This window comes from Cottoperca gobio, chromosome 22 (genome assembly GCF_900634415.1).
Source record: "Cottoperca gobio chromosome 22, fCotGob3.1, whole genome shotgun sequence".
In the NCBI taxonomy this organism is placed as follows: domain Eukaryota; kingdom Metazoa; phylum Chordata; class Actinopteri; order Perciformes; family Bovichtidae; genus Cottoperca; species Cottoperca gobio.
In genome coordinates, this window is record NC_041376.1 from 19,927,057 (window position 1) to 19,942,699 (window position 15,643).

General features: G+C 40.5%; 1 protein-coding gene across 1 annotated transcript in view; it reads right to left on the reverse strand.

Moving 5' to 3' along the window:
- The window catches only part of gabrb1 (gamma-aminobutyric acid type A receptor subunit beta1), a 30,254-nt gene extending 22,325 nt beyond the window's left edge, over window positions 1-7,929 (reverse strand). Inside the window, exons 1-2 of the mRNA XM_029460766.1 lie at window positions 7,912-7,929; window positions 6,333-6,553 (exon numbers count right to left, since the gene is read on the reverse strand). Coding sequence (XP_029316626.1) covers window positions 6,333-6,553; window positions 7,912-7,914 — 224 coding nt within the window. The 5' untranslated portion in view covers window positions 7,915-7,929. The remainder of the gene's footprint in view (window positions 1-6,332; window positions 6,554-7,911) is intronic.
- Between the last annotated feature and the right edge of the window lie 7,714 nt (window positions 7,930-15,643).

The following is a 15,643-nucleotide window of genomic DNA, read 5'->3' on the forward strand; positions in this document are numbered from 1 at the left end:
GGAATCCTGTAACACCGAAGCCCGAACAAAAGCTGCTCGACAGAGAGAGAGAGAGAGCAAGGGAGCAAAGGAAGCAAGCCAAGATCCTGGCTAATCAGTCGTGATGGATGTATTGAGTGAGTTGGGAGCTACCATCTACATCGACGATGTGTTCATCACAGATGACACTGAAAAACAGCACCTAAAAAGTTTGCAGCAAGTAGAAGAGAGACTCGCCGCAGCAGGACTGAGACTCAACCTCAAGAAATGTCAGTTTGGACAGTTTCAAGTGAACTATCTTAGGTTCCAGGTAGCAACAGACCTGGGACTCTCAGAAGGCTACCGAGAAAAGATAACAACAATGTTAGGACTCTGCAACTACGTAATAGACCATGTTTCCCAATACCAAAAATATGTCAGATATATTATTATTCGAAAAAAGAAGATGAACCAGACAAGAAAACGAAAAAAGACAGACCAGAACAACTTGGAGAAACTAAAAAGCGTCATCAGTGCAGCAGTGCGGTTGGAACCAAGAAGCTTCACCACCAAGCTGGTGGCAGAGGTCAGCTGTGAAGTAGGCTAAAGACTTTGCTTTTTGATAAAGCTTATAGTTAGGGCTGGCTCAGGCTTGCCTTGGATCAGCCCCTAGTTATGCTGCTATAGGCTTAGACTGCCGGGGGACACCTCTCTCCTCTTTTCCTCCTCCCCCTCTCCCCTCCTCTCCATCTCCCCTCATCTCCCTCTCCCCTCCTCTCCCTCTCCCCTCCTCTCCCTCTCTATATGTATGCATTTATGTAAATGTATGTTACTAACTCAGCATCCGGGGCATCATCCCCGGAGTTTCTGTTTTTCTCATGTGGCAGGTTGCTGTAAAGTTTACGTCTGGATCATGGCTGCGCCTGCTGCGCCTGCTGCGCCTGCTGCGCCTATAGCGCCTGCTGCACCTGCTGCGCCTATAGCACCTGCTGCGCCTGTTGTGCCTGCTGCGCCTGCTGCCCTAGTTTTTTTGGAGACACCGGGAAGCCTTTTTGACATTATCCTGGATTCATCCTTTCTTTTTCTTTTTCATTCACAGAATCAGTTCTGTTACATGGATGTTGTACGTTGTTTATCCTGTACACACAACATCTATTTCACATCTGTCTGTCCTGGGAGAGGATCCTCCTCAGTTTTTCTCCTTGAGGTTTCTTCCATTTTTCCCCCTTTAATTGTGGGGTTCATTTAAGAAGTTTTTTCTGCGAGGATCTGATGACAGAGGGTGTCGTATGCTGTACAGTCTGTAAAGCCCACTTAGACAAATGTATAATTTGTGATATTGGGCTATATAAATACATTTGATTTGAATTTGATTTGATTTGAAGACGACAACGCTATGCTGATGGTGAGCAATGATGATGGGGGTATGGTAACTCTCTGGATCTACACCTTATCCTCAGTGGAGAAGAAATACCCACAAGAAGAGAAAGAACTAGCCGTGCTGGCTAGGTACTGGAGCGGAATGAAGAACCCAGGGACAGCAGAGAAATATTGTCTTTGTCGAGATCGAGAAGTGGGATAGAACCCCTAAAGGATGGGTGGTCCCAGAAGAATCCGTAGTGAATGTGATACAATCCGTACATGACTGGGTCGTGCAGGCACCCTACCCACACGGAAAGAATACGAAAAGCAACAGTTCTGGAATACGCTGGGTCTTTAAAGACTGTTCCGTTTGTGGACAATACAACGCAGGTCGAAGGGGACAGCAGGTTGCAGGTTCAACCATAAAAAGCACCGTGCCCTGGGGAACGGTTAGTATGGATGTGGCCGTCCCCCTGGGGGTAACAGGGAAAAAAGGTAAAAAATACCTTTTGGTGCTTGTGGACTCTATGTTGGTAATGATAATTTACTCCCCTCCATACACACCCCAAGTGAACGAGGTGGTGGAAAGAACTATTGGGCAGTAAAGAACTGGATTAGTAAAAATGCTAACACTTGAGAATGGAGCACTTAGGCCCTGGAGGTGGGAAAGGCCCTGAACGAGGAACCAGGAGCAACAATGGCATTCAGACCTTGGTCCGGGGCTTGTTCCCTAAAAACTGTGACAGCCACAATCAACCACTGTATTCTGCAGTAACAAGTTCTCACGGAGGAGGACAAGACATCTGGGATGCAGCTACAGCTGGACGAAGAGTTTGTCATCAACTGGAAGTGGGTGTGGCAAGGGTTGGACAAAGCCCTTCCCTATACAGCACCTATATTCACCAAGCTCCTAAAAGACCGGATCAGAAGCATGAGAAGAGGATACGAAAGATAGTGACCTCCTATGGCCACCAGAATACCCACCCTAAGACAAGTAACAAACAGAAAAACCCACTTACAAGGTTAGAATCTGAACATACACAATTGATAAAGGATGGACCTTCGTATGGACACCCGCTGCATTCATCCCCCAGATCTCTCGGATGAATCCGACCTTCTTATGCCTAATGACTAAAATAGTAGCAGTATGTGTAGGACTAACTGCGGTCCTAACCATCCTGTACCAGTACGGTGTGGAACCCTGAGCACTAATCCACACCCAAGCCCACTACAGACCTACCAAAACCTTTCAGCAAACATGCTGGAGAACTGAACCTAAGATCCAGTTTATCGCATGGGCCAATAACTACACCCAAACAGATTGGGACGATTGGAACCACACACAGAGTCAGGGACTTAAGCCATGTATTATGGCCTTAAATGACACTGTGGTGTGGCCCAAAATCATCCGAAACCAGAACCTTAAGCAAGGTTTCTCTGATATAAAAAGAGGAGAACCATGAGAGACAGGGTTCTTCCTTCGAGCCATTGACGGAGATCGGAGATGAGCGCTCTCCTACCAGCAGAGAAGAGGACTCCAAGAAATATACAGGAGTTCTAAAAAACGGACCGAAGCATGCACAAAGGAATTACCAGCTAAACAACTTTGGTTTACAACTCTGGACTTCAGAAATTAGCATAAGCTATTTCAGGTTTGGCCACACTGCCATATAAAAAAGCAGTCCATTACTGCCTGTTCACTACAGCTTTTGCTGAGCAGTTAACAGCCACATAAAATCAATACTAATTTATACCAAATAATATAAGTTATATGGGAACACTTACAAGAATTTTTTATCAGTTTTTTCATTGCTCTCAATGTCACTGAAAGAGACATAACAGCTAAGAACAAAGACATCAAATATGGACAAATAAAAGTAATGAATAGACAGGACTGTTGTGTGAAGAGATTCTCTGTTTACTGATCTCAAATATGCGTCTTCGTGTACCTAGAAAAGAGCTACATAAATTAAATGTGTTATTATTATTATTATTATTATTATTATTATTATTATTATTATTAATAATAATAATGAATTCACCACTAATAACTAAAACAGGTGAACACCAGTCCACCGTAATAGCTTATAATTTTTCACAATAGCCACCAATGCGTTAAAGAAGTAAAAATTAGCAACTGTTATTAAATTAATTGTTAAATTATAATACAAATGCAAATATTATCTCTGATATGTTATTACTAGTATGGTATTTATATACATATTATGTATAATATATAATTCTATTTCTATACATACATATATAATGACACAATTATATAAATGTATATAATTTTAGAAAATAATTATGAATGATATGGTATTGTTGCATCTTTACTAAAAAAAAGCATGGTCCTTCACTGCCTTATCTTTGATGCATTTTTTATTGTAGTTTCTTTTTTAAAGAATATTATAATTATGCATGGTCACAAAGTAAAAATATAGATTAAATGAAACATTTCCCAAAAACAGCACAGTAGAGAACTGTCTGCACATCTTCCTCTCCAGACTGGTTATTACTACTACAAGCTTTTCCAGGGCAGTTGATGTTGCTGCTAAAGCTTATTGCTGTGCCTGTATGGAAATAACTTAAAGCAACATAGACGACTATATCTGTATTTTTTTTATTAACTTGGTGCTTCTCTCCTCTGGCTGAAAGTGAAGAGCAATGTACACTGAATCTTGTTGTAAAGCATCACACCGTTACAGTGTCTTCCTCTAAATTAAGAGTTGCCATGATAATGGTTATCATTGGTAACATAGTTGCTTCTGTTCCAGTGCTGGTGCAGTGTAAAAGAGGCCTGCTGTTCAGCCACCTGCCACACCATCACCAAATCGTGTGCATCATGATGCAGCGGGCCACTCCACTGTTCATGTAAACCAAACATGAACATGTTCACACACATGTTGAGGACGATCAGATGACATTACACACCTGTGGTAAACATATTGGAAGACACGAGACATTGTGGTCGTCTTTTCTAAGTGATGAGAGAGAGTTATTACCATAATACGATAATTAGATTATTTTTGGCCGTTAAAAATGTGCACCTTCTGGGTTTTAGCAGCTAATGATATGAGATGGGACTTCTCTGTGATTAAATTGAAGGCCAGCATGGTGAATTTACCAAGCAAAGGGGTTACCATGAAACATTTTGTTACAACTCTTCTACTGGAGGCAAATAGGCATCTGAAATATTTGATGCATCATAGGAAAAAGCAGGCAAAAAAAAAATGAGCAGAGGAGATCTGCCAAAAAAAAAGCTAAAATTGAGAACCTATTGTTTATTTAAAACAGAATATAAATGTGAGAAATATGTGAAGTATACTTTGTCTTGAAGTAAAAGATTACTCTGCACACAAATAAGATGTGGCACATCTTTTTGATTATTTCTGAATAAACTGAATGCATTTCTAAAGCATGGAATACCAGGATGAAAAACATGTAAAGCCTTATAATTGATATTTATATGATTTAACTATGAGATATATACATATTTTCTAGTCAGTTAGTCTAGTTTTGTTTAACTGAACCATCACAGGACCCCTTGATGGTCTTCCATTAAATCACACCCAACAATTAAAATGGTCAGTGACACCAGAAAACCCTGCAACACTGTGACATTATATGTTAGTGACTTGAGATGTTAGTCCAGCCTTGATGTATGCAGCACCTTATTAAAATGTGCAGCTTTTCCTCAAAGCAAAAAAAAAATCTCTCAGCTGAAAACTGTCAAGTCATCATTCCTCTCCCTGTGAAACACAGGATGCCTTTGAACTCAGAGGACTGAATTATTGACAGTGACAGGCCTACTGTTTCCTCAGTTAACTCCACGCAGCTCACTTCATGGTAGCTGTGCTCTGCTGCAGAGGGCACGGCCGTGTGTACACTGCACCAGGAGAGGCTTCATAAATGATTTACCAGCTAGTTCTCCTCATAGCGCTAGAGGAGACAGAGCAACACATACCTTTTTGATGGAAGCCTTTGAGAAATGTTCTCCATGCTAATCAGTCGCTGCTAACCACATTCTGCAGTGTTTGTTTTATGCAAACATGGCCATAAGTCTTATTCTAATTAGGAGTTGTTGGTGTTGAGAAAATAGGACTAGAAAAACACATACCCACACGCACATGTGGAATAAAGGCTTTAACATGTGAAGTAACCATTTATATAATCATTAATCCAGATTTTTCTTTCTTATTTACCGTTCACAACACTTAGTTCCAATGTTACAGTGTGACTGGCTGATATGCACTATAATTAGTGCCAAGACATTATATATTGTAGCACTCCCTACTGCAGTGGTTCCCGGAGTGGGTGCTGCGGCACCCAGGTGTGCCCTGAGGATGGGCCAAGGTTACCGCAATATGTGCTCATTTATATTATTTTTATTGTACATTCCACCACATAAAAAGCAACAATTACACTAACTACACTAACTACAGTATTACTCAAAGCCCTGAATATGCAGTTATGTCACATAAAAGACAGCTAACATTTCCCTGTTGCCCTAGAGAATCAAGGCACTTTTCGGCACATGTATCACAGGTGCACGACTGTCAGAGCAAGTAAATGGTAGATTTACTTGCTCTGACAGTTGCCATTATTGGCTGCAGTGCAGCAGATTATTAATTTAATAATCAAGCTGTGGAGCAAAGCAAAAAGTAGTTTGATGCGCTGGATAGCAACCGGCTTGTGAAGGCCCCAGCAGGGAACTGGATTCTCTTTCTACGGTTCACATAATGGGGAATGTGAAAATAGTAATAGCATGATTGCCACTACTTGCGCTACTTCAGTTGTTTACTAAATAGCACATAAAAATGACACAGTCAGTCTTGCTTTTGCCCTTTAGAGGTCCCAGGTCCCAGTTTGGTAATACAGTGGAAATAGAATAGATAGAATCTTGTACCAAAGCGTAGCAAAGTTCAAGTATTGGGAAGCCCCACGTTACAGGTTATTAAGTGTACTCAGGTGAAAAGGGCCAGTAAGTGATGAGTGCAAGCAGCTCTCACCTGAGACCGTAGAGCACAGTTCCATCAGGGTGCAGCCGGATCATCCGGTTCTTCACTGTCACCCCATGAACGAAAGACTTCTTGTCATTAATGAAGTAGGTGTCAGGGACCCACAGCTGGTCTGCCACCCGGTTGTCTAGGGTGAGATTGAGAGGAATGCCTGTGTAGGAGAGGCGCTTGTCTCTCCAGGACTGCTGGAAGTACATGGTGATGGTGTAGTCCTGCAGGAAGGACACATAATGATAGGAAGGTTAAAAGGTTGTGTATCAGCAATTAAGTCACTTTTTTAACTGAAATAAACTGGAACAACTACTCACAGAATTACTGAATGCCCGTTTGATTTTTGTCACATGTACACTAGGTTTTAAAAGCCCCAAGACAGAACTAAGACGGTTCTTATTAAGGTTCACATTAACTGTGGGTGGAGAGGATTCATTGTGTCACATTTATAATACTTGAAAAGACAATCTACAATGTTGTCAGATATGGTAAAACTAAATTCCTGATTGCATATGGTTTTTCACATGAAATTAAATAAGTCCATAAAGCAGCTTTTGACTTCACCAGGTCCAGTCAGTGCCTTGTTGTGTGTTAATCCCTTGAGTGTTAGTACGCATTATGAAGCCCATGTGGGAAAATTGGACTACAGAATTAATTGCTGATGCTTTGTTACACAGAACCATGTGAAACATCATCTTTGGAAAAGTGCAGGCACAGGAAATTGGATGAAGCAAATCCATCACGGTCTATCACAAGCTTAAAACAATCCGATCACCGAACCCAACTCAGGAGAAGAGTGAAAACATGTTTTCCATCGAGAAAAGCCTTCTGTGCCGTTCTTTGCTCTTCTTTCAATCAATCAATCAATCAATCAATCAATCAATCAATCAATCAATCAATCAATCAATCAATCAAATTGTATATATGTAAACTCCCAAACCTGAATCAACACGGGAAGAAATTCCAGAAACGTCAGGGTGAGCAACTGAGGAGACATCTCTCTCAGGATGGACACATAATAAGAATCAGACAAAAGATCCACACTGTATTAAAAGCTCCCAGCTATTTTAATTGTGCAATGTTTCGTGATTTAACAGAGATCTTCGTCAGAAGTTGTCAAAAAGTAACAGCCTATAACGCCAAAGCAGTAACACAATCTGCTGGATGTGTTTACTTGATGGAGGTGTGTTATGAATATTCTGTCCACAGTGTACGATTCTGACTGCTGAAGTGACACCTGGGACACGCAACAATCTAAACAGCCTCTGGACTCACAGACTGATGTTTCCTACAGGATTATATTGAGGAAAATATCATGAAGTCACTGTTGAGCAGCGGAATGCATGTCACTACACTGCATGATGTGAGATTTTATTAAAACTATGGTAATGTTGAATAATGTAACAAAATACACTAAAATAGACAAGTTCCACTCCGTCCAGTCTGTAATACCACTTGTTCCTCTAGAGGTGATAGTGAGTCACTGTAGCTGCAGTCTGCCTCAGTACATAGAGAAGAAGTACAGCTGCCCCGGGGGCTTGTCAATCAGATTGAAGTTATAGGGTCCGTCGAGACACACCATTCGTTTCAGAAACGATAATCCTCTTTTCCTCCTGCTCCATATATCAGAAAACCTGTGTAAAAAAAAAGAGCGAATCAGACTCGTCTCCCCTGCTGACGATATCAGTGGATTCGTATATCATACTCAGGTTCCAGTTAAATCACGACAGTAGCAGGTTGGAAAGTTGGATGTGAGTAAGTGTGTTTTTTCCTTCTGTGAAACGTTAGATCAGCTGGCCTTGTTTACATGAAGGCCCGCTCTGCTCCGGTGATGCATGCCTCAGGACGTTTTGAGCGGGAACGGGTCCCTTGAAAAAGACGAGCTAAAATAATGTCATTTATATTACGTCTTCAGACTTTTGCACTGTGTTTATGACTAGTGTAGAGGGTGTAGTATTAGATACAAAATAACATGTTCTTTGACAAAGACTTAGTGTAATTACACTGTTTAAACAGGTTATAAAAAAAATAAAAATAAATAGAAGGGTAAACAAACCTGGTCCGTCTAACATCCTGACTGTATTTACTAAATGTAATCCTTAACTACAGCCAGTAAATTCTGATTGTAAGCAACACAACACATGTATCTGGTTCACAGTCACACTTTATTACAGTGTTGACAGATGACAGTATGAATTATACAATGTTCTCCACAGAAAGGATATCAGACAGAAAATTTGCAGCTTTGACAAACATTTCACATCATACATACGAGAACAACTGTCCGACAAGTAAAAGATCAAAGTTACTCTGTGAAACATGTAGCTGCTGATACTATATGAGATCAGTAATTCCAGTTTAAAGGGGCAGGCGCTGAACCAGAAGGGAATACAGCTATAATCGGGCAGACAGTTTGAGAAGAAAAAAGTTTTTTTTTAACATTATGGCACATTAAAAAAAACAGCTGTATCCTACTAAATCTGACACACTTTGTTTTTCAAGCCCTTGTTGATCCAGATACATAAGGTACCAGTTAGAATATTAGGTTTATAAGCGTACATTATTGATATATGAATGGAAGTGGAATGTGACGTCTTAAACTGAGGTGAGAAGAGTTGTGGGAACTACCGTCCACTGATTACTGATTACGGTGGTTTTCTCGAGTGGAGCATTTTTCTCCACAAATGACAAATGACTGAGTGACTGAGTACCGACACAACTTCCAAAAACACTTTAAACTTTAATATTAAGCAGCTTTTCAGGTACATTTTAGCATTTTGTTTTTTTCATGTTTACATATCAGTTACATATTTAAATGAACATTTAAGTAAATATTACTATTGGATCAGACTCATGACAGCAGATACTCGGCTCAGGGACAAAAACAGATCACGATATCTGTATATTCTACACTGTACTCTGTCACTATATAGGTCAACCACTGTGATAGAACACTCGGACACTGTGACGGACCAGTTAATGCAGTGAGAGGGCTGGCAACATAAGTATTAAGCACTAAATGTGTGCATTAGTGTCATAGGATACTTCTGTGTCTCTGTGCACCATGATTCACAGTCCGGGCTGTCAGAGTGCCGCATCTTTCCATGCAGTCTGTACCTTCTTTTTAAAAAAGAGTTGTTCCAGCCGCAGCACAGACTGCTGAGGTGGATAATGTTGTGTAACGTCACTTCTTATTAAGCAGCGGGAACCTTCACCGGCCTGTTCGCTCCAATTCTTTTCACTACTCCTTAGAGAGCTGGAGCTTCCTCCTTCACCTGCCCTTCAGTTGCTCCTGTCACATCATCAGCGCTGCAGTCAGAGTATGAGTCAGTGTAACCTCAAGGATAAAGCCTCATGTCTTCCACTTTTTTGACAGCTGTCTCCTGCACCACATGCTCCATCACAGCAAGCCCAATAATTCTTTACAATGACTAGTTAAATGTCAATACTGTATGGTCAAACAGGTTCAACACTTGATAAACTCAACAAACATGACATTTAAAAATAGAAGTGTTAATTTGTATCACCTGTAGCTGTACTGGACGGGAGCTCTGTTTTCCTCATAGTAAGCCATAGAAATCACAATTTATTTCAGTTACTTTTGATCTGATATAGAGATATACAGTATACACAGATCGAGAGCTGCACAACAATGACCCAATGCAATGTATCCATTCAAGAATAGGTTGTTTGCTAATGACTACCAAAACGACAAACATGTCCATTTTAGAGAACCAGTGAGCAGTGAAATTGTGAAACGTCGCTTTTTTGAACATGTTTGTAAAAGATCACGCTTGATTAACGCTTAACTCCGGTTGGTACGCAAGTTAAAATAAGTCAACGTTGACCCATCCATCCACACTGACCTCCTCCCTGACTTTCTTCGTTACTCCCGTCTTAATTACTACGGAAACTAGAGGTCGCTGCGTAACAATAAACGTAAATATGGGTCGTATTAAGCTGCTTGCACAGACCACCTATACACCCATTTTGGGGTCTGACAAATCGATGTTCTTTTGGTGTGTTACATTGGTGATGTTTTTACACTAAAATATCAGGAGGCCATTTGTATTGTATTTGTGTAACAGTGCAGTTGTCATATACGGTGCATTTTGGTTAATGATGTAACTTGTGTTTCTTGCCCTATTGTACTAAACTATCCGCTTTTTCACTACAACACAATTCCAAGCAAGGGTTGTCTTCGAGCCGGTGTCAATGGCCCTGGGCGAGAGGGCAGAGACCATTTGTGTTTCATCTATCATTACATAACATTACATTACAGTTAATTTAGCTGATTTAACTATCATGCCGATAGCCTGCAGTATTGACCTTAAATCTGTCCATAACATGTGTTCATGTCACGCATCCCACACATACCATAACATAACCCGACTTGTCAGACTCCTGTAACTTAAAATAGCAATTGTGGAATGACAATAAGCGCCATCAAGCAATCCATAACACCAGTAGGCTAAGATGTGTTCATTTTTGTTGGTAAGTGATCAAAATTCTCAGAAAAACTCACCGACCTGACCGTGGTAAAACCTCATCACTTACCAGACCCTATTAACATATTGCTTAATTTAACAGATCTGGGTTCCCCGTTTAACTGATGTTACTCCTAAATCCTAACGTATGACTTTGTATGACTCCTAAAGAAAGACTTTTAATTTCAGCTGATATTGATTTAAGTTAAATAAACTAAAGTGAGTGTATAACGTTACTGTTTAGCATCCCGAAACAGCGCCAGTCAACACATCCACATATTTCTTTATAATGCGATTTCACTCAATCAGATTTGTACTTGTAACTACTACTACTTGTAAATGCTCAATTTATCAGAAGAACCGAGTGAATGGTGACGTCTGTTTCATAAGTACAAATATTTTACATTTAAATTAAGGAAAACCAAATTAAATGGAGCCGAGATTACCAGGAAACATCTGCTCCTTTAAAAAGATCTTTTAGGATTTATTTTGACTCATACAGTAACTCATTTTGCAAACATGATTTAACATAACAATACAGTAACACAAATCCCTGTCAGTGTAAACACCCAGTGAAGATCCCTGGCTGCCTTTGCTTGCATATTGATTTGATCTGAGGGTGTACAAGAGACAAGGACAGGTGGAGAATAACAAGAATAAGGCTGATCATTAGCTAACAGGATGGACGCTGGTCTTCCAAATCTCAAGGTCACTGAGAAAAAACAGCACACGCAGTGATAAAGCATTCAGAAACAAGACATTAAAAATTGTGTTAAATGTCGAACAACATTGGCTTTATTTATGTCATTTATAATAGCTCCTAAAGACCTTGTAGTCATTCTAATGAAAGGCTCTTCAAAATGCTTCATTTGTCTGCTGGTAACCTTTGGAGGCAGCTGGCAGGAGAATGTTGCATCACTGCTCTCTATCGAGCTAATCTGAGGTGCAAAGCTGCAGTTAAGATTCCACTCACAGCTCTCCGGCTTTCCAGCATTCGTTGCACTTTGTAAGGATGCTGAGGCATGCATTTCTCTCCAAGCTGGAGGGAAATGCAAACTTTGTGAAAAAAAAGCAATCGTGTACTTGAGGCACATCTGAACAATTCCCCTCTGTGGTCACAACACAAAGACAAAGACAAGAGGGGTTAAAGCATAAAGACAACCATTGCTACTTCATTAGTCATTGCTTGCTAATGACTTTAACTGCCTTACATCACAAAAGGCATTTTACACACAGATATTCAGACTAAAGATCAGTTGGATTCACAAGCAGCATTTCCTGAATGGGACCATTGCAACAGAGTCATATACATATATATTTAAACAAATATATAATATATATATATGTATAAATATATATACTATATAATATGTATATAAATATATATATATATATTATATAATATGTATATAAATATATACTGTATATAATATATATATTTATATAATATATATATATATATATATATATATATATATATTATGACTGCCATGGACTACAGTATGGACATGTAGTGACACACAGTATGATTACTATGATTTCTAATGTTCTTGGAAACAATTACTTGAACAAATACCTGAATTGCCAGTTTGTATGAATTTATTAATAATTTCTTTAAAAGCAGATATGCGAGCTATCATCCAGAGGTCTGGAAATAGTGCATCAGAGTCCTTCTCTGACTTCCTCCTGACTGCATCCACACAAGAACGGCTTGAAAAAATGTCCTGAGACTTCTTCAACCTACTCAAGTTCTCCCACACTACACCGCTCCTCTGCTCCCTTCACTGGCTACCAGAGGCGGCCAGAATTTGCTTCAAGACTGGTGCTGGCCTACCGTGCTGTGAATGGATCAGCCCCTTCCTACATCAAGGCCATGGTCAAACCAAACACCCCAACACGTTCACTTCGCTCTGCATCGGCCAATCAGCTCGCTACTCCCTCACTGCGAGTGGGACTCAGATTCCCCTCAAACAAAACCGCCTGTTTGCTATCCTGGCTCCAAAATGGTGGAACGACCTCCCCATTGATGTCAGGACAGCAGACAGTCTTCACACCTTCTGCGGACTGAAAACTCACCTGTTTCGACTGCACCTCGACAAATGAGAAAAAAAAAACGCTGTTCTTTGTATGTTACTTGTATGTCACTTACATTGGTTTGGCTTATTTGAAGATAATGTTCTTGCAAGATTCTTGCTGTTCGGAGTTGTATCCTCATGATTGTTTGCACTTATTGTGAGTCTCTTTGGACAAAAGCGTCAGCTAAATGAACTGTAATGTAATATAAAAAATAAAACACAAAATGAATCAAACTGTGTTTGACTCTGTGAGTTCCTAGCACAACCTTAAATGAGGGGAAACTCTGTCCTGCCATCCAAGTGATGCTAACAGTGAAGGCACAGGATCTGTAGAGAACGCAGATGACGGATTCGATGATGATGGGAAACATCTGATGGACGGTGAACACCAGGACGCAGTGGAATGACGAGGACCAGAGCAGGAAACAGTTGTGGTCTCAAGAAAGATTCTATTTCAGTCTATTTTACACCATTGTAATTTGCTTTTCTTTTTACCTTTTAGAATACCATAACTTATATTTAAACTTTTACTTTTAAATGAACAACAATTACCAAGAGACTGAAGATATTATGAAGCACACTTGTAGCTTAGTTAGCTTACCACTAAGCTAATAATCTTCTATTCCACTGAAATTCGACAGAATACAGTGAAAACAGGCACCAAACCCAGTTAACTGTTTTTTAAACAATTGTCAAGTAGGAAAAACTGACAACAGCCACAGTGCTAAATAGCCATTTTAGCTAGCAGCTAATGTCAGTAACATCGACTTACACAGGGTCGCTCTCTTCCAAACAGTCTTTAAATTACTTTTCTACTTTTATCGAGGTGTTGAAGCGTATTTTCCTGCTCAACAGTGTGCTGCAATTGAAAAACTCTGCACCTGCAGACTACGTACCTTGCCAGATTCCACCACCAGGGAGCGCCAATGCACCACAATAACTGTTGTACTTATGTCATATGGGTCTGCTGACCATCCAGACTACATGGGCTAAACTTCCTTGCTGGGTTGAAGGATGTATAATTGCAGTATTCCAATATTCCATGTTCTGCAGCAAAAACTGTCCATATGTTGTTGAACAGCACCAGGGCTTATTCAGTAACATGAATCTGACAGTCATTTGCAATAGGCGTAGTAAATATCCCCCCAAGTCTTGTTTCATTACCTTGTGAATCTCTATACTATTAGGAATAACTTGCTTTCACAAAAGCAGTGTCAGGGCTCTAGTTCCAATGTCTGTTTACAGTAACAGAAGACAAGCTACAAGCGTTCCGCTCTGTGTTGTACAGCGGTGCAGCACTGAGTAATAAAACAGACAGATTAGCCATTTAGCCTGCCACTGGACCTGTTAGTGGCCAATGATAAACTGGAGATGACATCACCTCTCATGAGGCAGCAGAGAGAAACTGCTGCCTCATGAAGCTGAGAATTACAGAATAAGAAGGAGGACACCTTTGTGTGTGTGTGTGTGTGGTGTGTGTGTGTGTGTGTGTGTGTGTGTGTGTGTGTGTGTGTGTGTGTGTGGGTGGGGGGGTTACAGTACCATTGGGGATGAAGACTATTATTAGAAACAGATGTTCCCCTCAGCACCCGCTTTGCCATCATCGCTGTGTTTCCGCAGCAGAGCGATGGCCTTACATGAGCTGAATAGCGTTATGCATATGAGCTGTGCTAAACCACGGCGGCAGGGAGCTGCAGAGCTCCACCAGTGCTGCACTGCACCGCACTGCATTCCAAGCGAGCAGGGCCAGCAATGCCCTTGATTTGTTTTCCTTTTCCCCTCCGATAGTCTGTGTTGATGATCTCTGCTGCTTTACTTCTTCTCTTTAGTTCTCTACATGGCTATGTATCTATCTACGTCTCTGTCCAGATATTTCTGCAGCAAACAAAGAAGCAGCACAGCAGAACATGGGCACCTATGTCATGCTAACCCCACTGCAGTATCCTCCTGCCTGACCTAATTCTTCCCTACACAGTCATCTCTGGGTGCAGCTCGAAAAGACATAAGAAAGGAGGGGGGTTAGGTGGTGGTGTAACAGTGCAGTACTTCTGCAGCCTACTTCAACTTCTGATATGAGAAGATTTTTACTGCAGACTGTAGTGCTCAGATGCTCAGCCATTTAATTTGTATAATTGTGCAAAAACATGCATGTTCATTTGTATGTGGACAGCAAAGAATTAAGTGACTATGTGTAATGTGAAGCCACCACTTGTGACAAATCCACCAACTCTGCATTTCTTCTCAGCTCTAGAGTTCCCTGCCCTGCTCAGGTCAATCCAGCTCTTCATCTTTGTGATCAGAAATGCCATCTCTGAACATGTGATCAAATGGAGCTCCATTAACCTTCTGTCTAATGGCTCTGTCTGTCTGGGAAACTCAGAGCTGTTCAAAGGCTCAGGCAAAACTACTAGCTACTCCTAACGCTGTTCCAACTGTAAAGAAAACCTGAATTGTTACTCAATTAAAGTCTTTGCTCTTTATTTTGAACAACTTCAACCAGCCTGCTGTAATTGACTTTTACTAACTAAAGGCAAAACGCAAAAGATAAACTGTTGTTACACTGCACCTTCTCTATTTATACCACATATTGTACAATACATTAGTTAAAGCACATGTGTGATTTTATAAATCAAGTGCCGGCATGGTGAGATTAAGAATGTTGTCTCTTTGATTGGATGACTCCTTGAATGCTACAGAGGACAAATGCTGGTGCTTCACTTCAAAATGACATTTCAGTCAGAAACACTTT